This window comes from Micropterus dolomieu, linkage group LG23 (assembly GCF_021292245.1).
Source record: "Micropterus dolomieu isolate WLL.071019.BEF.003 ecotype Adirondacks linkage group LG23, ASM2129224v1, whole genome shotgun sequence".
Taxonomy (NCBI): Eukaryota; Metazoa; Chordata; class Actinopteri; order Centrarchiformes; family Centrarchidae; genus Micropterus; species Micropterus dolomieu.
Genome location: NC_060172.1, coordinates 17,681,874 through 17,706,831, shown reverse-complemented (window position 1 = coordinate 17,706,831; position 24,958 = coordinate 17,681,874). Strand labels below are relative to the sequence as shown.

At 40.1% G+C, this 24,958-nt stretch overlaps 1 protein-coding gene across 3 annotated transcripts; it reads right to left on the bottom strand.

Moving 5' to 3' along the window:
* On the bottom strand, positions 1-22,177 carry fgf13b (fibroblast growth factor 13b). Of its 3 annotated transcripts, none has more exons than XM_046039834.1 (5): positions 22,017-22,177; positions 7,035-7,145; positions 4,530-4,633; positions 3,014-3,212; positions 1-850 (listed from the first exon to the last, which is right to left on the bottom strand). In XM_046039834.1, exons 1-5 carry the CDS (start codon positions 22,063-22,065, stop codon positions 711-713), a joined length of 603 nt encoding a protein of 200 aa, XP_045895790.1. In that variant the 5' UTR covers positions 22,066-22,177; the 3' UTR covers positions 1-710. The 3 variants fall into 3 exon arrangements, with proteins under 3 accessions (XP_045895790.1, XP_045895791.1, XP_045895789.1); XM_046039835.1 differs by lacking the exon at positions 22,017-22,177 and adding an exon at positions 7,659-7,860; XM_046039833.1 differs by lacking the exon at positions 22,017-22,177 and adding an exon at positions 7,318-7,538.
* Positions 22,178-24,958: the final 2,781 nt, after the last annotated feature.

Genomic DNA, 24,958 nt, shown 5'->3' with positions numbered 1-24,958 from the left:
ACACCTACTTCAAGCACAGCATATACTTTGCCACTCACTCACACACACACACACACACACACAGGCGCACCTGCATGCAAACAAATGATCAGTCCTCATACACAAGGTGTACAAGGAATACGTTCATTATTTTTAAAAATATGACTTAACCCCAAGAGCTCTGTGTAAACATAGCGTACGGTAGAATAGATAAAGACTTCCTTCCTTTGTCACCCTGGAACTTCCAAGCCACTTTCCTTCTTCACTGCAATAACATAGTTAGTTAACACTTTGACTCTTTGGTTCTCTGTAACAGTCTGTTTATCTGACATTGTGACTGACTGACTGACTCTCTCCATCCTTTTCTCTCTCTCTCTCTCTCTCTCTCTCTCTCTCTCTCTCTCTCTCTCTCTCTCCTCCCTTGATCTCTCTAGTTATAATATAGCAGAAAGAGTAGTCAAGGGAAGAGATTCACAGATCCTGTCCCTCTGCAGACCAGAACAGCAGAGCCAGATGGATTGATTGTCCTTGATTTATTTACATCACAGTCAGTCACAGTGGGCTCCGTTAAGTGGAAGAACACATTCCTGTCCTCCTTCATTTTGTCCTTGCCTCCTCCTACCACTCGCCAGCCTGTTGTGTGGGCATGTCGGCCTGAGATCTGTGTGTGTGTGTGTGTGTTTGTGTTTGTGTTTGTGTTTGTATGTATGTGAGGTGTGAGGGGTGGGGGGCTAGGATAAGTCATTGTTGCTGGGCGACTTCCCTCCGCCATTTAGTAGGGCCGAAGCGCTGCGACTCTTGGTTGGCGTACCGCTGCCTGACCGTGAGAGTTCTGTCAGGTCATGGAGGGAGGGCTCCCTATACATGGCCACTGCGCACACACACACAAACACACACACAAGACAAGAATTAAATTATTAATCAAGTTGTTGATCTAAATGACTCACTCTGGTTTAGTATGCACGTCTTGTTCAGGCAGTTAGGTACATTTAGTTCCCCTACACGTAGGTATCTGAGAGCTTTGCTTTATGTAAACAGTCTAATTAATTCTGGTTTTAGAAGAAGCTCGGACTACCGTTTCAAAAGAATTCATGCAATGCTAAGCTGAGTTTTAAGCTATATATATATATATATATATATATATATATATATATATATATATATATATATATATATATATATATATAAGATAATTAGATAAGATATATTTCATTGTCCCCAAAGGGAAATTTGTTTTGGACTCTGTCCGTTCTGCAGCTTTGCAAAGACGACACAAAAATACAGTGAACAGACATCTCTCAACACAACACGTGCACTCATATTAGTCAGGTATCTATATAAGTAAGCAATAGTGAGGATTTCTAGTCTGATGATGTTATTGGCATTACATAAACAAATTATTATTTCAGAAAAGCACTGGAGGCCACAGAAACAAACGGCAATGTGCCTCTGATATAAATCACCATTTAAGTTGCAAGCCAGTTACAAAACAGTTGCCTATTTACACACAAAGCAGATACAGAGCAACATTAGCATTCATTTGGAGTCAGGTTTGTCTCTAACTGATGAATGTAGGTCCAATAGCCAATCTCCTTGTAGCTTTGTTTTGCTCTCCACTAATTTCTGAGGGAAATATCTGGCTCTTTATCTGCTAAATGCTCCCCTGTGTTCACCAGCTAGTTGCTAACTTTCTCTGCTCGCTGTTTTGGTGCTGAGCAGGTAGTGTACACTGGGTTTTAAGAGCCTTTTTTTTCTGAGAACATCTGCTTTTCACATACAAGTAGTCATGTGATCCATTGTAAATATATACATATTGACAGATTATAGCCTATCTTCTTGGATCTCTCTTATTGTCTTCATTGTTCTATTTCCACAATAATTTTACAGTATTTCTTTCAATATTAATGTGTACTTTCTTACTTTCTTCCATGTCGCTAAGATGTGCTTTCATCTCTGTCTGTAACTCTATATGTGTGCCATCTAAGCCATGTCTCCCTTGGGTAAAATAAAATCACATAATGCCCTTTTCTTTTTGCATTAATCTATTAAAGATATGTTCAGGAAACAGAGTGTAGGGGTGATCGGCTGTAAGTTAGTCCACACAGCTGGACATTTTCCATTAGTTTTCTGAGATTCTGTTCAGTTGATCGTCTTATTTTTCTCAGATAGCTTACTTTCAGCGACCGGCATTGCTTTCAGCGTTCTTAAATGAACAGTTCTTGACCATTTGTTTAGTTGGCCTGTCTGATTTGAAGTTGGGGGGACTCTGTTGGAAAAAAGTGATGCACCAGTCAGAGTCAAAGTCTGATGACTGATGATGAGTTCTGGGTCTGTTTGCTTATGTTACCAGGGAGACACTACTGTCAATCAAATCTGATTAAAGCCTAACCACAAAGACCTAATGAAGATATTTAGTTTTTAAATGTTAATTATCTTATTAAGTTATAATTAAGGATGTTTTTGCTATCATTAACTTCATTTGTTGCTTATTTAATCATGAATCTTTTAAGATCCCATCCAGACATGTTTTGAAGGGTCAGAAAACCTATTTTCTCAATCATCTTCCTAGTTCCTATGTTTTGAAGTAAAATTTCTCTGATATGTTTTTTCAACAAGAAAAGTTAAATAAACTACTCACAATATTACTAAAAATTACACCTTCCTACAGAAAAATCCAAAATCTATGGATATGTTTTATTTTAGAAGTTTAAATGTTAAAACACAAGATGTCTCCACCTTCACTGAAAAGTCTCTGCATGTGTCCTGAAAGTTTCAAGTTTCCATCACACTTCTGTAAGTTGCATACTGTGCCATGACTGGCTTCCAAACTAGGTGTGATGTTACAAACTTAGATTTAAAGTGAACATAAAGAAGCTTTTCAGACATCCAAATGAAGTGAAATAACCAAACACCTTTTTTAAGCAGTAATGTGTATACTTTCCCAGAATAAAAGTCTACTTCAGTTTAACATTTGTCTGTTTCTGCCTGTTAACAGAGCACTACTAAGCAGTTCAGTGCAGTTCACTAGTCTTACCTTTGAGCGGTTTGGGTATGAAGTGTGCGGCTGCCTTGTTCTTCTTGACGTGGTTCCCCTTCATGATTCCACCCTCCTTGTTGAGTCCCAGGTACCAGGCCCGACCTGAGGCCTGCTGCCGGTACAGCATGGAGGAGTAGGTGACATAGTAGTTCTCAAACACCGACTCCTTGAACTTACACTCCGGGGTAAAATGTTCCTGATGGGAAAGTGTGACAGATATTAGAAGAACTCATAAAAGAAAGAACACAAGGAGGTGATTGAGGACGCATGGAGAGGTGTGTGTGTGTGTGTGTGTGTGTGTGTGGGGTGTTAGCCGCAGAGAAAGAGCAGGGTCACAGAAGTTATGAGTATGAAATGGCAACTCCATTAAAAAGTGTTCAATCATTACTCCATATTGCCATCAGTCTATTCATCCATCAGTTGGTCCGCTACTTGAGTCATCATCTCAGCCAGGCTGTGGTCTCCGAGAACAAACTGCACCAACTTAGGACAGCTGACATTTGCATTTCCTTTTTCCTGCATCTCCATAGCAACCGGCTACTCCCTTGAATACCAACCAGCCCACTGAGAGAAAGATGGTGCCCAGGTTGCCAGGAGAAACAGAAAGATACAGAACGCTCTTTCTCTCTGTCATCCATTAATCTTGTATGAATTGTGATTAAGTTGTGTGCATGTATGTACGTATCTATAAATATTTTGTGTGTTCTGCATTTAATATCAGGTGAGAAGATGAAACAGGTGATATCAATGTTATGACTGAAGCCAAGACAACCCAAAAGCATCCAGGACTGGACATGATGGGCAAGATATTGTGGTGGCATACGTGCCTGTTCAGGCGTAGCAGCATGGCTGTTATTACACTGAGGTGTGAGTCATTTTTCTATTTCCTCTTTGTTCTTTTTCATCTTTTGCTCTCACAGCCTTGTCTAGATTGCTGGAAGTGCGTGTTATTTTTGTTGATTCCTTGTTGTTATTGCAGCTACACTACCCACCATCACCGCTAAGGAGCTAAAGTGATGCACTTAATGCACTGCACTGCAGCCAACACTGCCTTCTGACCTGTCTGAGGAAATGTATGCACAGTGGGTATGTACGTGTAAATCTAGCTGGGAAAGGCATAACAACGCATTTCAGGAGCCATGTGTAAATAGACACAGAGTAATCTTCCTATCAAAGAATGGCTGAAGGGAGATAAACAAAAGGAGGCTGGTGGATGACCTGAAATCAATCCTGAGAAGCCACAATATCAGCAGATAGATAAGAGAGGCTCAGACACAGGATTATGGACGCTGACTCACAAGACACCACTGTAGTTAAAGTATTGATGTGATGATAGGATGATAATGACACTGGTCACACTGAGAGCTGCTGCTTCATTACTCAATCTGACCCAAAGAAGAGAGTTTTAATCTCTAATGGCCCGTAATGATCATGATGATGATGATCAGAATCACAATGAGATGCTACTGGTGGTGGTGGTGGTGTGGGTGTCTGTGAGTGTGTGGTGACCTACAGAGGTGTAGAGAAAGCCTTCGTTGTTCATGGCCAAATAGAGTTTGGTCTGGACGCCCTGGATGGCCACCACACGAAGCCCCACTGGGATCAGGTTGAACACAGCTATGGAAGCACACAGAAACCCACACACACATGCACACACACACAATAAACACACAGGCAGACATAGCAAACAAAAAGAGCACTCACACAGTGATCACAGAGGAAAACAGAAAAAAACATCCTCATCAATGTAGCATCTGGTAGGATGACACCTCCCTTTTGCCACAGAGAAGCTATTTTACAAGGTCACTCAGGCGAAAAGGCTACTGAATAACACTAATGATTTAACTCCTGATATTAAACATGGGATGAAAAGGATAAGAATTATGAAAAGGCACATAGCAAAGCAAGGATTGCTATTTATTTGGAAGTGTAAGGACAAGTTTAGACAAAACAGCCACACAGTCTCTATAGAGTTTATAGCTATTTCTAACACTGTGTCATAAATTGAAACATTCCTACTAGGGCTGAAACCAAGGATTACACAACCAACTAATCTGTCAACTATTTAATCTTTTAAACATTTAGTCTATAAAATGTCAGAAGGTAGTGAAAAACGCTCATCATAATTTCCCACACTCAGAGGTGACGCGTTCAAATGGTTTGTTTAGTTTGAGCAACATTCCAAAACCCAAATATATGACATTTACACTGACATAAGTCATTTTAGAAGCTGAAATATGAGACAGTTTGACATTTTGCGTAATCAAAAATGTTGTTGAATAATAAGCAAAGACAGATAAAGGGTCTACAGTAGATTTAAAGCTATAGTTTTCGGTGTATGGAAAAATTACATGACAACATTGATAGTAGTATCTATAATTTTTTTCGTTATTGTTGTTTTCCCGGTGTTTTGCATTCTGTAGGCACAAGCAAAAAATATTTTTATATGTTTCTATGGTAAAAGGTGATATGAGAGACATAATTATTCCAGACAGTTTGATGAGTCAGGCCCTTGTTTAATTACACTCATTTAGCCAACCATGTTCTTTATAATGACTGTGGTTGTATTGTGAGATGTGGATTACATGGATTATCCATTCAAATCCAGTCACGGTTGAATGATTTCATGTGGGTAGGCGTATACATGATGCATACACCATGTAATCATCTAATTAAAGAATTTGCTTCCTTTATTGTAACCACATCTTTCTCTTTTGTATACACAACAGTTGGTGGCCTGAGGAGTGGCAGAGATTAATGCGTGATGCTGGTAACACCAACTGCGCACAAGAAGGAGAGCGAATGCCGTCTGAGCTACGACAACAGAGTGAATTAGCTATATCAATCACACATTGTAGCCCGTGTGTGTGTAAGAGACAGAATGAAATCGAGCGAGCGAGGGAAATTTTGTTCATTGGATCAGCTTGTCCTGGTATCTTTCAATTTTTCACAGATTTCAACGTTGCACTGTGCATCCTGTGGACATTTAATCGATTTCTTTAACTGGGAAACATTTAACTTAGGCAGATTGCCTTCTGACATTTGGAAGAAAAGCAGGTGCTAGTTTACTAATTAAATGAACACTTGACATGTTGTTAAGTGACTGTCAAACCGATTTCCTCAGGGTGAGATTTATCTTTAAATTGGATTTTAACTGGTTTTGGATAAAAAATGCCAAAGTGGATATATGGGAATTTATCAAAATCAGGCCTTGCTAGATAATGAACCATAAATATGTTGCAATGTTTTTTGTACCTTGAAGTTATATTGAATATTGAAATCAGTCTCTACTGTGCAGTAATGCTGTATGTGTTAATCTTTATAACCTCTAACGATCCCAGATTGAGGTATTAAAACTATGATTCAACCTGTGCTGTTGCTCAAATGCTGTCTTTCTTTTGTAAAGATTTTCTGTTTTTTCACTCATTTACAATTTATTTTCTTTATCCCAAGTAAAGCAGTTTACATGCATGTTTGAGACCGTATTTATAATTGTTAGCAGTGTTGGAGCACATTTGTCTTTCCATTTGTGGTAACTTAGCTTCTCTAAAGCTGACTTTAGAGCAGAAATGGTGATGAGTTGTCTACTTGATTAGTTGATCAACAGAAAATGAATCTTCCAAAATGATAATAGATTCATTGCGTCAGTCATTTTCCCAAGCAAAAATACTCAACACCCAAACATTCTCACTGCAATAATTTGATGCTTTTCCTTTTCATATATGATAGTAAATTGAATATCTATCGGAATATTGTTTTGGACTAACACAAGCAATTTGAAAACGTCGCCTTAACCTCTGGGACTTTTTGATAGACATTTTTCACTGTCATTTTGTAGCCAAAACAATTAATAAAATTTATTAATAAAATTAACGATGACTTGAGAAAGTTTTTGGCAGATGAATCCATAACGAAAATACTGATTACTTGCAAAGTTTATTTTTTGAATAGAAGGCAAATGAATAAAATCAGTGGATATGGCAAAATTTGTATGCCCAAAGACCAGAGTTAGACTTACCATAGGTGCTGTCTTCATCCTTGGTTCCATCAATGGTGCCATCAGGCTGCATCTGCAGCTGGAAGCCCTGACGACTGGAAAGCCTGGTCACAATGCCCTTTAACTGGGGCTCTGAGAGGAGGAGAGGAGACACATTTAGTGGATTCATTCCTTACTACTATCATGTGATCACATCTATCAAATCCAGGAGTCTCCAAAAAGCCGGAAGCATCAGAGGAGAAGCTATTTCTATTTCCAATCACTGGGCTATGAGGGCCCAATATCGATCCCTGACCCCCTGTACCATTGTGGCGCACAGATGTAACATGATGGTAGGAGCAGTTTTCTGATATCTCCATCTGCTATCAAAGACCAATGCTGCTCCAACACTTTGCTACAGGACAATACGAAGTCATTTATGTGAGATTTTTGTGGTGTCATGTAGCCAAACAGGATTATTCCTGAGCCACTGCCAGGAGGAGACTATTCAGAGGGTGATGAATGATGAAGAGATGAATGAGCAGCCTTAGTGATGAGAGAAAATGGTGTTGGTAGGGGGTGATGATGGTAATGATGCTGGTGTTGACGGTGAAGATGGTTGAGGTAGTGGTGGCTTTCCGACTTTTCTCTCCCCCACTCTCTGACCTGGTGGTCGCCTTCTCTTTCGTTTCTTCCTCGATCCAAACAATTTGACACGCGAGAAAACGTTCAGCTTGCTCGGCTTCTCGTTTGCGCCTTTGCTGTTGCTCGGGCTGCCGCTGCCGCGGCAAGCGTTCGCCTTCTCCCGCTCCCTTGCCTGCCGCTTCTGGCGGATCAGGGAGCTGGCGATAGCCGCTGCCCGGGACATGTTCCCTCGGTGGAGTGAAACAAGGCTGTGCGTCCCGGTTACGGGGGGGGGGGGGGTCGCGAATAAGGCGGTTGGGGGTGTGTAGGGTGCGGGGAGGGGGTCTACACCACCCACGGCTCAGTTCGCATCACAGACCGGCCGCTGCAGTCTCGCAGATATCCGTGGTTTCAAATAGCGTCCAGAATCCTCCATCGGTGCGTCCCGGCGCTTCATTGAAGTCGTTATACAAAATAAAGTAATCTGCCAGTGAGGAAGCCTAAACGATGCCGCCTCACGTCCCCCAAGGGGTCTGAGTGACCAAAGCTGTCTGGCTCCCCCTCAGGTGATTCTTCTGGCCGTCCCGAGAGAGCGTGGAGGAAGATAAGGGTGTGCGTGGGGATCCGGTCCGGGTCTAAGTGGCGAATCAACAGCTTATACGCTGGTGCAAACGACACCAGGGGTTGTTGATGATGCTCACTGCAGCTGCTGCTGCTGCTTCTTCTGCTGCTGCTTCTTCTGCTGCTGCTCTGCACCGCTCCCCGGGTGATGCTCCGCTCCTCGACGTTGTCCGTGACAGAAATGCAGCAGCCGGTATGTTTGTCAATGAAACAGCGGGGGGCTGCTTCAGTTGGAAAGGGATCATGATGCAGCCGTGCCGTTCATAAATCTGCTGCAGCCCTGCCCGCCGCGAAGAAGAAGAAGAAGAGGGGCGGAGGTGGATGTGGTCGTGTTTGAACGTGTGTTTGTGTGTCTATGTAGGGAGGGGGTCGGAAAGGGTGTTGGGGTGCGATAGGGGAGGCAGCTCCTTCCCATAGGGCACCTGTAGCCCTGAACCCCACGTGACATGATATTTACATGTTACACTGAATACTGATGTTTGATAGGCAGGGAGAGTGAGAGGGGGGTAGGAGATGTAATATAGGAGGAGAAAAATAAGCAGCGAAATAAGAGAGGCGAGGAGACAGACAGGTAGACAGGTGAATGAATGAGAGGAGGAATAATGGAAAAGGGGGGCGGAAGAGAGAAAATTAGATATTGAGTGTGTGTGTGTGTGTGTGTGGAGGGGGGGGGGGGGGGGGGGGGGGGGGGGTGTAGAGAATACACAACCCACAAATGGATTGGGAAAAGAGAATGATGAATGAAAGAGAGGAGGAAAACATTGAGCGAGAGAGATATAGGCTATATTATTGAGTGGGTGAGAGAGAGTAAGATGAAATAGATGGGGAAAGGACATATTACATATGAGGAGGCATAAGGAAATAAAGTACAATATGAGGAAAGGTAAATTAATTGAAGGGATAATAATGGAAGAGAGAGAGAGACCTGGTGAGTGTGTGAGAGAGAAAGTGGAGAAAGAGAGAGAGGAGGAAAGGAGGGGCTCTCATTTTATTTTTGGTGCAGAGGTTCGCCGCTGCTGTGAGGCTGCAGCGTGCCAGAAGGTGGTGAACAACGAAGACAGTCACTTGGATGATTTCTAAGATGTTCCCTTTGCATTCACACCAGAGCAGGCGGCACGCGCGTACAGCAGCAATCAGCAATTTCATGCATGTCTGCAGGCCACAGACAGCCCCCACAGGGAAACAGATGCACAGCTGTCAGCGCCAGACACAGCAATGCCGCATGGCAACTGCAAGTCCAACTGGTCCTGAGGAAAACGAGGCGGTGGACAAAGAGCTGACTTACTCACAGCGGAGGCCGACCTGTGGCACCTGGCGCCGAGCAGCAGGCAGAGCCAGTGCGTGCTGCTCGCCAGTGGGAAAGGTAGCGAAAATCAATGGCTGGAGATCAAGAGGATGTGGTGAGCAGCAAATTACATGACTGGAGAGGAGAATAAACCAGTGGGTGGAGGAGAAAGTGATGGACTGTGGAACTGGGGTCAGGACATGGTCACTGAAGTGGAGCCTTTAGCGTGTCCTTGACTGAAGGAGTTGAAGTTACACCTATGGCCTTCTGGTTAGGTAAGATCCTTGTAAATGTACAGATAAATACTGTATACTGTAGGTGTTACTGTGCAGCTCAGCCCACACGCTGTGCATTCCCCGAGAGAGGATAGTCATAACCAATCTGCGATGTCATCTAAAAGCAATCAAAACATGAAAGCAAACACGCGCAACCACAGTAATGAAATGGCTGAAAGCTAGGTCTAGTCCTTCATCTTTCATTTATGGGATACTTTTAAACCCAAACCACGTGCCCCTAAAAGCAAAAGGCACACAAACAAGAGCGAACAATATGTAACGTAAAACAGTAGGCTTACGAGCTGCAGGGAAAACAAGCACCTGCCAATTCTCACCCTTCAGCACGATAACAAATTGAAATGATACAGAAAACAAGCAAATCAATAAGTGAATCGATAGAAAGGCCAGTCAACAATTAAGCAGCAAAACAACACAGAGGGAAGAATTAGGAACAGATTTGTTTCCGGGATTAAAAAATATCCCTGTTATTTAAACGGATAGCTTTGATTAATTACTGAATAAACAAATCTACATGTAAACAGAAACATGAAATCCTTAATGGGATAGATTGTTCCATACATAAAATCAAATGAAAATAAGTGATTTAAAAGATATATATATAAACTTGATCTGTTGCATCTATAGTCATTTGTGCTGTCAAAATCATGTAAACTTTAATAAGGTTTGGTTGGGGCTCCGTAGCGCCACCTGTAGACGCAGTAGAGTTTGACAAAAGAGGTTGGAGAAGAGGGAGTTAATCCTGACAGAGAAAACGACAATAGCTATATTTACAGCAAACATCCAGAGAGAGAGAGCCGTTATGTGTGTATTTCTCAGTCTAACCATGGACGCCAGTTAGAGTCCAGCCTCGCGCAACAGAAACCCAACAGCACGCGGCAGTATTCATAATAGAGTCAAACACTTTGCAACAAACCACTGAGGCCTTTAGGAGGTCGACCCTCAAAACCCGCAGAGAAGGATTATTCAGGTTTACTACGAATTTGTCAGAGTGATGAAATGACCGTCCTTTTTGGAGACATTTTGCTTAAGGGGAAAAGTTATTATGGTTAATCTTATTTTGAGAGAGGATGTAAGAAACCGCCCTGCAGGCCGACATGGGTTCTGACAGTAAAAACGGATTAGTCCGGGTGCATAGCGCTGAAACTTTTGAGGGTCTCCGAGGGAGTTGATGTTAACTCATGTTACGTCAATTATCCTGCATAATTTGTACGAAATTAGCATGTTATGTTATGTTAAGTTATGTATTTTTGAAATCTACCATGAGCGCGCAGAGGACACCGGTACAAGTTCAGGATCTCACATTCCTAAAATGCTTTAAAGATGGAGTTTACTCTCCAGGCCACAAGAGATACAGCAGTATAACACTTACATCTTAAATTACAAGGCCATTCTTCATGAATATAGCTAATATATATATATCAGTATGTAGGCCCTATCTATAAAACTGTTCGGAGCAGTCCTCCATCGGCAGAAGGGCGCGCCCCGGCGCTGTTTTCAGCACCACGGAAAGCGCTTCAAGTTTTTAATTGAATTAAAAACACGTTTACATTTATACCAGAATGATCGAAAATTAAATATTTTGAGAACATTTTAAGGTCCGAAAAACCGAACAATCTGTAATTTCAACAAAGCAGTATAAGTAAGTATTTACTTATATGTTTAGCCTGTCCCTTTTCTCCTATAACAGCCGGTTCCCAAAGCATACTGAGTTGTGATAATATATGTACAGCTGCCTTTAAGAATTTTATTACAGGATTACTATAGGCCTGATTACTATAATCTCGTTATTTCAGACAGTTCCCCCCGGTCCTACCTGAGGTCGATCGGCGGATAGGGAAACTCATGCTGCGCCCGTGGAGCTCCGGAGCCTTGTGCTCATGGCTTTTCGCACTTCCTGTTGTGCGCTTTGCTCGACGAAAAGAGGAGGAATTACCGAAGTTCAGACCAGAGAATTCTCCACGGCATTGGGTCCATTAAGGCCCCGCACATGGCGTTGACGGGAGATCATTACAGAACATTAGAGGCCATTAAGCCGTTGGAACCGGTCATTAATGATTCATGTCAAGGCCCCGCTGATCTGGCACAATAAGAGAGGGAGGGAGCCAGGCGGCCTTTCCCAAATCCAAGGATCTATCTAGGAAGCAGTGTGTGTGTGTGTGTGCGCGCGCGCGTGCGAGTACACCAGCGGGACAAAAGTAATTGTAATACGTGTAAGGACTCTCAATTAGTCTCTGACCCCAAACCCTTCAGGTAGTACACACCATTTACTTTATTTCAAAAACTTAAACATAATAGCCATGTAGTTTTCAGTGCCAGATTTGATATAGCTAATTTTAGTGTTTCTGTCTACTTTAAGACTGTTTTAACTGTACTCTGTTGCAGTGTCAGTGTCATGGTACACTATAAGTTTGCTTTGAAAACTAAGTTTAGCACTGCAACAAATTATTATTTTCAACAACAATTTATCCTTCAATCATGTTCTTGCTAACTGATTAATCACTTAGTCTCTAAAATGAATAAAATAATAGTTGCAAACCCTCCCATAGTTTCAGATTTTCACAACTAAGTAAGCAGAGCTGGGGAATGTTTGGCATTTTTGCTGAAAAAATAACTCCAATGATTAATAGGTTGTCAAAAAAGGTGCCAATTATTATTCTGTTGATTGACTAATCAGTTAATCGACTCATCATCTCAGCTATAACTCAATTTAAAAAACAGTGATAGTCAGATCTCTGCAACATGCTGTGGATTAGTATAAAATAAGTAAAAACATGACTTTCTTCTGTGAACCTTTGTGATTGCCATTTCCTGCAACAGAAAGAGGTCAGGACTACGAAAACAATTGAACATTATTCATGCAAAAACACACGTGAACTGAATGAACTTAGAGGAAATAGTAAATCTTCAGCATCACTGACTGAAATAAATCAAGTTACTTGCCAAACAAAATAACAAACTAAGTAACATTTTTAATTTTATCTTAAATTGTAGTAGACAACCCAAAATTTTCAAGGAGTCCAAAAATGTCAGGCTGAACATTGGGAAAATGTGAATAAAATGATGACTATAAGGCCTATAACACCTAGACTATTTTCATTTGATGGAACATTTCAACCATAAAAAAAACACAGTTTTAATATTCCACTCAGTGTGAAGACCATATAGCTTCAATGAAATGCTGGAACAAGATGGTACATATATGGTGATATATAATTTACACAACCTTAACTTAGAGCTACTTAAAAGGACACAAACAGAGACAAACTATGTGTTAAAGCATAAACAAATACAAAAATTGTAAAACATAAAAAGTGAAAAAGCAACATGTTCTTAATTGCATGGATTTTTAAAATAGAGACAAACTTACACAGTTTGCACACAAATACACAAAAACACACACACCTAATGGCTGTGCACTACATCTCTAATGGGTGTGTGGGGTATCCTCAATGCACACTACCATCATAGCACATTGTATAGTAACCACACTCAGAGCAATGCTGCCTGTCCAGGATTACACACAGACTCTACACAGCTCTATATTATCAGCCCATTACATTGTTGTGCTGTTACAGTACTTCCTGTGAAGCAGCCTGTTAAAACAAAACAGCGTCCATATTGAGATGATACAGAAATGATTACAGATTGTAGTGTCTTTATACTGCAGGACAGGAGCCTATAAAAGCCGTTGAAAGCAGTGAAGCAGGAAATTGTTGAACATGCACACTCAGCATTTTGAAAAGTAAAGCTGATAGAAGAAGAAACATCAATCATTCGAAATAAACATACTTCTCAGTCAGATTTTCCAAAACCTCTGTGAGGCTACAACAAACTTTCAGGGAAACTATTTTATTGTTGTTTTTGCCCACATAATTAGTATCATTATGCTACAGCTTCCTGTGGTCAAGAAATAACTAGATCAAGCAGATGGACTGACTGGGTTACTGTGTCCCTGTGTTTCTCTGTGATTTCCTTCTTCCTTTTTTTCCTCCATTTGTCTCAACTGAACTGAAATACCATGTCAGCTTTGAACTCACACATAAAACCTCCCAAAATAGCTTTGAAGCTTTGGCTTGAAATAGCAAACCTCAGAGATGCCAGCAGGTACGTTTTGGCAAAGGTTCCCAGGCCAACAGCCTGGGCAGGTAGCCAGTATCCAGTCAATGTAGTCTATTAAAAACAACTTTCTTGTGTTTGCTTTCAGATTTTGGAGAATACCAGCTGTCATTCACTACCAGGGATTGAAATTATCAGCCATTAGATGGCGCCATATTATTAGATAACAAATAAGGGAGGCCATCGGTATGCTGAGTGTCTGTCTGTGTGCATAAAAGGGTAATGGATAATGTCCAGCCCCAGACTAAAATTGGTTTCTGTAAGTGTCTTGTTACCAGGTCACCAGAGGCTCAGCCTGACACATCTCAAATCATTAACAACCATATCCAAACACACAAACAAATCAGATGAACATGCAGCAGCCTTGCAAACTATTAACATCACCCTGCTGCCTGTTAAACTTCAGCCTGAGAGTTTGTAGCCTGTGTATCCTGTTTCACCTTGCAGCAGGCATCCCAAACTTATATATTTATATATCTTCACTCTCTCTCTCACATTTGTACTTTTATCCAGGGTTTTATGACAGACCTACTATGCTTTCGAGGTAATAACATTAAAGAGGTGGTATTATGCTCATTTTCAGGTTCAAAATCTTATTTAGGGGTTGTACCAGAACACGTTTACATGGTTGAATTTTCAAAATACAATATATTTCTCTCAAACTGCACATTGCTGCAGCTCCTCTTTTCACCCTATGTGTTGTACGCTCCGCTCTTGAGCTACAGAGTGATGCATCTTACTTGTACAAAATCTTTGTTGGGAGTTGCACATGTGCAGTTCCCAGGTAAGGACTACTAGCCACTCAGAAGCAGAGTAAGATCGTAAGAAACAAGGTAGTGTGATCCAAATCAAAGCCGCTTCAGACTGCGACCGTAACCTAGCAGATGCTATAAGTTACTCACAAGTCCACAACCACACAACATCATTGTTCCACATCTTACCATAAACCACAACAAAAATCACCATATTTCAACTCAATTTTACATAAAAATTGGCCAAACAATTTGAACGTTTGCTCAGTAGCTTTCACATCGGGTGTAATGTTAGCATTATAGCTATAACTTTAGTTGTTGCCGGTGTTCTGGCGATCTATGCTGCCTTGCCGAAAAATGCTACCATAGCGCAAATCGACAGACTCGACTACTCGGCCCTGCTCCATTTTCCATTGCGGATATTACCCAGAGATAGTACGTAGCTTGTCGTCATAGCGACGCCACACACAACTGCCGTGACGTAATGTTCAATGCGACACACAGCAGCGATCCACACAGCTTTCTCTTTTTTAAGTTAAAACGTTTCAACATTCCTCAGCCAACAACCCAAACAAAGGCTAGTGGTGCCAAAGGGCCTCCGCTCAGACTAGCTTGGTTTGAGGGCATGCCTGACCCCCACTAGCCGCTTGGCAAGCTTTATGACGCTTTCATTGTGACGTCACAAGTAAAGGAAGTGAAGGGCTGGACTACAAACGAGCTGTTTTCAAGCGGTTCAGAGCAGTGCTTTCTGTGGGAGATGGGAACTCCCTTTGGGCTGGACTGGCAGAAGTAATATTAATTTGTTAGTGTAAATATTCGTGAAAGTTTTCTCTGTCAGTGATGTGCCATACATGTTGTGAAAAAACCCCATGATATTCGCCTTGTCAGAATTTAACTAGAAGTTTATAAACAAAACTATGCACCTGCTTTTTTTATGGACGCCCATCTCATATTAAAGAATCCACCATATATTTTTCCCATATTAAGTGTTTATATCTAAATATTATACTTCTATTTACTTCATACTAAGACATAATTATAAGATCATTATTTTGATGTAGGGCAGGGCAGGACGATTTGACATAAAATCACAACCATGATTAATTGAACATTTTACCTCGATTACGATTAATGAACGATTATTTTGTTTTTGAGTGTTTTGGGGGGGGTTTCTCATAGTTCACTGGCTGAAAATATACTCAATTAAAGCTGTTAATTTCTTTGATTCTCAAATGTCAAAAAATTGATTGTCTAAATGTTAATTGATAAGGTAATATTGACTTACACATAACAGATACATGGTTCCCCTATATTCGGCGCATCACCCTGCTACTGAAATTTCGCACAATTATTAATATCAATGCGGTACTAATAATTTTCACCCGCACACTGTGCGATCATGGTAACACTCAACACTTTGCTAGCTTCCTCTTTGCATTCATCAAAGGACATCTTACATGACAGGTGCTGTTATAAGAGCAGAGGAGTTAGGTCTTTTAAGGGCAGTGCAATGTGTCTGGGTAGCGAATGAGTGGGCGAGCAAATATGAGAGAGGAAGTGGTAGAAGGTGATGGTGAAAGAATCAGAATCAGAATCAGCTTGATTTGCCATTATGTGTACACATACGAGGAATTTGACTCAGGATTGTACATTGCTCACGATGTGCTTTCTCACACAATAATAAAATTGGATTATTATGACACATTATGACAGTATAGAGAACACATATATACAAATTATAAACAAAAGCAAAAACAATATAGACAGACTGAGACAATAGTCCAATGAGTACAGTGCAAAGGACACAGGAGTAAATTATTATTGGGTGTGAATGGTTGCAGCATCCTGACTGTCGAAATCCTCCTCATACCTACTCCACTTTGAAAGCTCACCACATACTTTCAGCTACAGACTTGATTTAAACTGTAAATTGGTCACAAGAAGTTAATCTATTAATGATAAAATTATATTTTGTTGTGGTTCCTCACGTGGGCTTTTTAAATCCTTCAGACTTATAGATTTAGACAGCCAAGTCCTCCATTGGAAGCCATTATAAATTTCTGTCAAAATTTCTGGAGCAGAGCAGAACATACCAGTTTTTTAACTCACTGAAGAGCTCAATTCTTTTTACTTTATCCACACAAAACACATATCACATCGTTCACAAATGCCTTCTGCTGCTGCTGGTCAGGTCATTTTTTTTTTTTTTTTTTATTTATTTAAATAGGGACAGATACAAAAACATAGATGAACTTTGACAGACATCTGATGTAGTGTTTTTAGCTAAAGCTAATTCACAACACTTGTCCCTAGTAGGGCTTTTTGATTAAAAAAATACAGTTTAACAAAACAAAAACAAAAAACAACAATGAAGTACAATGGAAGAAAATAAAAAAGGATAAAATATATACAGATTGGGCAATGTGTAAAGACTAAATATGAGAGCAGTATTGTTCCTGAATTAACCACGATTTAGTGTTGTTGTTTGAAGGAGGCTAAAGTTGGGATACATTTCAAGTGATCTGGTAGAGAATTCCATAATTTTGCCCCTTTTACCGAAATGGAAGCCTGGGCAAATGATGTTCTTCGAAAAGGGATACTACAATTGCCTTTTGATGCTGATCGGGTGATGGATCTGGTACTTTGCTGTCTTGTTATTGTTTTGCAAAGTGGTGGTGGAGCAGCGTCATTTAAGCATTTGAAGACCAGTTTAACCAGATGCAGGGAGATAAAATTAGCAAAACTTCAAAAAATCTTATATTTACTTTGAATTTGGCAGTGATGATACCTTATTCTCTTCTCCCCCAGAATTTTCAAGACTCAGTTATATAGACACTCTATGGTTTTGACTGATGACTGATGAGCTTGGGACCATGTGGTTAAGCCATAGGATATGTGTGAGAGGATCATAGAATTAAAAAAAATAAAAGCACAGTCAAGAGTCAAGCAGTTTCTTATCATCATAAAACAGCTCAAGTTGGCCTTAATGGTTTTACGGATTCTCTTGATATTACTTTTGAAATTCAACTGATAGTCTACAATTATTCTGAGATACTTCACTTCAGGTACTTGTTCAATAAGTTCCCCATTAATTTTTACGTTCAATAGTTGTGTTAGAGGTAGTTTTTTAATGGAAAAGCAGACAGAATTAGTTTTTTTGGTGTTTAAAGTTAAACAAGATGAGGCCAGCCAAGATGATATTTTTTCTAAGTTAGAATTTAGTTTGTCAGCCACAGAAATACAGGTATTACCAGATGCATACACCACTGTGTCATCTGCATACATCTGTAGACCTATATCTGGGCATACTACATCTGGAGGCTGGAGCCAATCCCAGCTGACATTGGGCGCATGGCGGGGTACACCCTGGACAGGTCGCCAGTCCATCGCAGGGCCACACATAGACGAACAACCACTCACGCTCACACCTAAGGACAATTTAGGGCAACCAATCAACCTGCATGTTTTTGGATGGTGGGAGGAAGCCGGAGCACCCGGAGAGAACCCACGCAGACACGGGGAGAACATGCAAACTCCACACAGCCTTCTTGCTGTGAGGCAACAGTGCTAACCACCGCACCACCGTGCCGCCCTAGTTATCATTATTATTATTATTAATATTATGTACATGTCGGAGGTGGATGTAATATACAGGTGCACATACACATATATGCATACATGTGCACATGTACACAGTGTGATGGAGCATAGCGCAAAGGATGCTGGAATAAATATGCAGGTGTTATGTACTTGAGGTAGGTGGATTTGGTAAACAGCATATACAACATGAACAGTATGAACAGCACTGAAGCCAATAAGTTGTCAGTCTGGTAGTAAATATACTGAGTCACAGTGTGTCCCTTAATAAAACAGATGTCAACAAATGTCTGTTCATTGTTTCCCCAACTGCTTAAAAGTGAAGGCGGTTAGGCTAGCTAACATTTAAAAAAACCCCGAAAAAACCGACATGGTAAAATTACGTCGGTTAGAAGCTCTGAATTTCGGTTTCGATTAATTTTCATTTAATTGTCCAGCATTATTATGAGGGATAAAACATGTTTGAATGAAAAACAAGACTAAGAGTCTAAAGCCAGTTATTGTGTTAGCATGCTAACATTTGCTAATCAGCACTTAAAGTACAAGGTCAGAATGAATGGAAATAGTTTTGCAGGTATTTAGTCATAAACAAAGGTAACAAAAAGACATTTAAACTTTAAACTAATGATGGTGCAATAAAAATACAGTGGATCAAAGTGGTGAACCTACCTAGCAGGCCAGCATTGCTACATCTAGAGCCAAGCTGCTTGCACAGCTAAAAGAAACTTGAGTGGGAATTTTCATTGAGTGGTGGAGATGGGCTTCTATATATTTTCAAAGATGTTGAATATATTGTATGTTTTGGGTTTTTTTAAGTAGGAAATCAGATCTGTTGGTTTTGTAGTGGTTAGTGCATTATTCCTGGACAATATGCTGATATAAACCACATTAGACGTGGTACAGCGATATATTGGATGGGCCTTAATTGCTGTGCAATGTTGATCTCTGCTCCCATATGGCTGTCACAATGGGGGTTAATTAACAATACAGTCTCTATGGTAAATCTTCTGCTGCTTATTTGTGAGTCGACACACACACACTCACACTCACACTCACACACCACATTTCTAAGCCTAATCTCTTTAGGAACATGATGTTAATGAGTTCTTGTTCTAACTAAACTTAATCCTTAACGCCATTATTATTATTTTAAACAGAACTGTAAAAGGTTGCATATAACCCTGCATGTTTGTCTAACCGAGAGAAAGTGAGTCATTACTGAAGATATTTCAGTCAAATGGTACGACAAATGTGACATATTTCTGTGACTGTAAGACCAAACATCGGTTGGTGTCTTTTGTCTCTGTGTTAATTTGTGTTGTTTTAAGTTACTGTTTCAATCAGTCCATTTAATGTAATGAATGGGACCTCAGCAAGTATAAGTAGCTTTAAGTATTTTCATTTTGGAAAGTGATAACGTACATGTGGTTTAAAGTTACTTTCATCTTTTAAAAAAAACAATTCAAAGTCATAATCTATTCCAGCCATTTGAAAGTGATGCTCCTTTAGTTTAAGCTCACTATGGGCAAAATACACAGTGGAGATACCTGTACAAAGTAATGCAACTCACTTGCACTGCTAAAATTGCCTAGCTATGACTACTATCTTTTGAGGCTTTACTTTGTGGTGTTGTAGGCTTTATAGGCTGCATTATGCTGAAAGGTCTAATATTTGGCTCATATTATTTATAAGGTGGACACACTGTAAACACGACAGACCAGTGTTAAGTATTATAAAGGCAGTATTTATTACAGGACTGTTGAACAGTCTACAATGTATAGGCCTAGTGGTTATTATTGTTCTGTGCTGTTAGAGGATTTATCATCTTATAATTACCTGGTTTGTTTTCTTTATAATATTGACATGTTTGCTTTGTATCCTTTAAAGGTGCTTTATGAGTAAAGGTTACCATCAATAATGTTTATTACTATTCTGCCACCAGCAGTTACTTTCAGTTGAACATTACTGCATCTTGATATAGTAACTCCTACAGGCACAATAACATAGCAGTGGAAGTTACATTTTTACATCAAGCCTTTTGTCAGCTCTGTGACAAGACAAATTATTTATCCACTCTTCAAATGCCCTTGTTGAAGAGTTATGGTAGGTACTCTTTTAATTATTGCTGTTTTGTGATTGCTGGTGTGTAATTTCTTAAACCTGTGCCCTATTTTCAGATATTTTGATGTCAAAATGACTAAGTACAAAAAGATTTGGAATCCGTGCCGTAGATGGCTTCAGCTGACAACTGTTAACTGGCTGCAGTGGCTACAATGTATTCCTTCGGGGCAATTACGCCCCTCAAAATTACGTCCACAAAAGTGCTTCTTTAACCACCGACAGACTCAGACTGTTACACAGGGAGTCTGACAACATTATGGAAAGGATACCTACAAGTGACACCCCTTGTTTTTAACAGGAAACTGAGGTCTCGCTTAGGGACAATTCCCTTCTTAAATCTTGTGACAGGCAAGTTGTTGCAGGAATACATCGGTGGAAATGTGAGTTAGAGTTGGAGAGAGGAGTTTGTTTGGAAAAGTCTTGTTAGCTGCTCCTCTATGTAGCCTACACAACTCCTCTCCCTCGTTTCCAGGCGGGTTAACTGCAACAACTCACCTCACAAGATTTCAGAGAGAGAATAGTCCTTGAGGGAAACTTCTGTGTCATTTAGTAGTGGTAGTCATTTCAACACCAAAATATATATGAAAAACGTGTGAAAACCTCCATTAAAGATTAGCGCACAGCCTCTTTGCTGAGCTTCTCTATGGACTGCAGCTAGCATTATACTAGCCTAACTGTCAGAGGATAATATGTTATTTCAATTCATCGCTGAATAAACTAAAATCTTTGAGATCACTGGAAATACAGCCAATTAAAAAAACATCAATAACAATGTTTTTATGGGGGGATGCAGTATAGTCTATATATTGTTGATGTAATGAGAACAAATGATGCATATATGATGCAGCTGTGCAGCAATTGTGCTTAGCTGGCTAAACCCAGTTTGGGAGGTCTTTAACCTTCCACTCTAAACGCTTATTACATGTGTTTGGAGCTTATTTTATTTTCATTTTCATCTCACTTCATAATAATCCCTGCACTCTGCATCTCTCTTCTTTTTTTCCTGAATGAGTAGGTCAAACAGGTCTCATGCATAGATTATGGTGCACCACCAGCTTGCAGGCAACACCCTTTTCGTCTCCATGGCAATGATAGTTTCCCAGTTTCCATTGCGGTGCATCGCGTCAATTTTATTGCTGTCCTGAGGGGAGAAAATGAATGTGTATGTGTGCGCCGCTGAAATGAGATCTAAGAGACAGAAACCCTCCTGTGGGGGAAATAATAGCCCCTATTAGAAGAAGATCGACACACCGTAGGCTAGATTGTATTTTTCATCTTCAGCACAATGTAATTAACACCACGCAAGGTTAATGGGTCCCCTATTGTTGATTTTGCAAGACCCGTGCAGAGAAAAAAAACATGCACATCAACATAATCTATAAATTCCATTTCCTTAAGTATGTATGTTTCTAACATACGTCCAACGGTGTTTTAAGAAGTCCAGTTTATGAGCCCTGTATTCTGGATTGTGTGGACAATAAGGGAATAAGTAGCCAGCATGCTGATCTCATCACAAAAGCTTTGCCAGATATTTCCTCTTTTGTGCTCACAATAAAGAAAAATAAAACGCGTAATTACATCATTGTATCTGACTCGGGTCATCATCACTCACCTTTGGCGGCATGCTCCTTATCCTCTTTGCCTTTCGTTTTTCCGCTCATGGAGCTCTGCCGCTTCTTCTGGTTGTTGAATCAAACTTCAGGTGAGAGATGCAGGATTGCGGTTTTACTTTTTCATCATCGTCAGATGTTTGTCCACAGGCGCAGCAGCAGTCCAACTCTCGCACTGTTTCTCGCCGTCCCTCCTTCTGTCCCTCTCTGCCCTCTCTCTCTCCCTCCACAGCCCTGGCTTCTATGTGTCACCAAATACCAGCACGAGCGCTTCCAAACGTGCGCGCGCAAAAAACTGCACACTGAGAGACAAAGAAAGATGACTCAAATATGTGTACATGCAAGACAATAAACTCTAAAGTCTTTCCAATCAGACACCCTATACGAATTTTGTGAAGAATTAAAGATACCACTTTCGAAGAAGGGCTTTAGAACCTAATTTAGTAATATTTTTATTGCAAGTCTGTGGGAAATCCTCCTCCAGCATGACACTTGTTTTGTCTTTTTAGCTAACTTTCTCCAACATCCTTTTAAACAACATATTAACATTTACAACTGCAGACTTAATGTAGGCTATTGTTGTTATAACATTTATTGTTTTAAGTGGCATTGCTTTCTGGTGGCTCATTACAAAGGGAAACGAATGACCACTATTTATTGATGACTTTATTAACAGTTCTATGATGGCTTGTTGGAAAATGACACTAATGCCTCTTTATTAATAGATTATTAGTCGAAATGGCTATGTCTCGCCAATAGCTTAAATTGTCCAGTTACAAATACAAATAAAGTCAGTAATAAAGGCTTGCAGGTTTCACACTTTCAGTCACCTGCAATTACAAATGGCAGCATACGTTTGTCTTATTAATGTTGTAACTCATACAATTACAGACACACTGAAGGTCCCTTAGTAAAAATAAACATAGATTGTCTTGGTGGGGTACAATATGCACATTTGAGCTCTTACTGACTTAAAGAAGGCCATCATATTTACAAGGTTGTCTTTAATCCAATAAATGTAGAGCCACCTGCAAACTCAGCGGTCTAACACTATGCAAATGAGTCAATTTATTGATTATTTAATCAATTTGTGCTGGAAAATGGCTTTTTTACCGAGACAGCAGTGGGATACACTTACACTTACATTTTACCCTGTGAAAGTCTGCCTGCAAAATGAGGATTTTCTAGTGTGCTTCAGATTACTTGAAGTCATGCTTATTATTGGGTGCAATGCATTTTTTTAAGCTATAAAGGGAATTATACTGTCGTTGTCCTACAAATCTCTTTCTTTATTGACTGAGTCACCATCATTCACTTAAGATATACAGTGACTGTCTAAATTGACAATGGCAACTCAAACCTGCAAGTATCCTGCAGGAACGACAATCATTTCCTACAACTCTGTTTCTGAGATCAACATATTGACAGTAAAATGTTAAGTGACAGGATATTCTTTCCCCACTTCGCACTTCTGGTTGCATCGCCGTTCGGTTCAAGTCCATTTGACAACACAGTCCTAAAAACTTCAGTGTGTTAGCACTCAATGTGAAGAAGTTGGGTCAGAGAGGAATTTAGTTTCTTCTGTTAACCTAAATCAAGCAGCAATATGGCAAAACAGCATTGGCTTGTTAGAAGAAGCCCCACTTTGTTTGTTTCTATCTCCGACGGTCAAGAATTCATTATAAGAGAACTAGTTTATGCTATCATTTTAGAAATGGACGTTTAAGATACTGTAAATAAGTCTAGTATTTCTGCAAGCAGAAGGTCAGAAAATGTTCCACAGGTTCTGTGTGTCCTGATGTTTACTCTCTGGAGTGTGTGGCTGAACTGTCTTGCCTAGATTTCAAGTCTCTAGCAAAAGAGATGTTGATTTCGAAGAGTTTCTTAACATCCAGCTTAACAAACTGGATAGCTCCTGTTGAATTCCTGCAAATAAAATTAATGTTTGACTGTAAGAAACAAATTGATGGCGTCTCTTGAGTTAATGTAGTGTTTCTAAAAGTTTTAATATGTAAGCAATGTTTAGCCATCACATCTTCTAGTGTACCCAACAAGCAAGCAAGGAGGTCTGTAGACTTCAACCAATTGGAGCTTAGCTGGTTCACACGTAGTCTTCTGAAGTTCACATTTGCCCTATTTTTCTTTTTAAAATGTCACGATCCTGTCCTGAGTTCCTTGTGTGCTGTATTTTGATTCTTGTTTCTCTGTTTCTGGGTTTTGGTTTTTGATTCTAGGTTGGTTTTGTATCTGCATTATAGTCCTGTCATCTGTTCTGTTGAGTTTAGTTCTCTGAGTTTATTGTTTGGTCAGTTCAGTATCTGTTATTTAGTCTGTGTTTTGGTTCCATGTCTTTGTTCCTAGTCCTGTGCCTTAGTTCATGTGTTATTATTTACTTCAAGTTCTTTGTCTGCATTATTTTAGTTTAGTCTGCTCTGTGTTCTAGTTCTGTGTTCTCATTTAGGTTTTGTCTGTTACGATCCCTGCGTTATAATTGGTCGGTGTTTGTCTGTTTACATGGGTTTCTGTTATTGTCTGAAGTTAGATTCTTGTTTGGTATTTTGTAACATATGTTCTGTCTATTCCCCTAGTAATCTGCCTACCTGTCTCTTTGATTTCCCCCTCTGTCTCTCTGCCTGCCTGTCTCGCACCTGTGTTTCTCCCGCCTGCTGTTTCTGTTCAGTCTCTGTCTGGTCATTGTAGTGTTTTGTAGTGTGTAGCCTGCTTAGCTCTGTTGCATCTTCCTGTTTCCCTGTGTTTTGGTGATTTTGTATTTTTCTTGTGGATTGCTTTATTTTGGATTTTGGACTCAGCCACTCTGAAGTAAGTGTGCTCGCCTTCTGTTGGTCAAATAACCCCTTTTTGAACTTCACCTGCTCAGTATCTGGGTCCTTCTACCTGCTCTTTCCTACAAACCTGTGACATTATATTATTTTTATAATGCAAA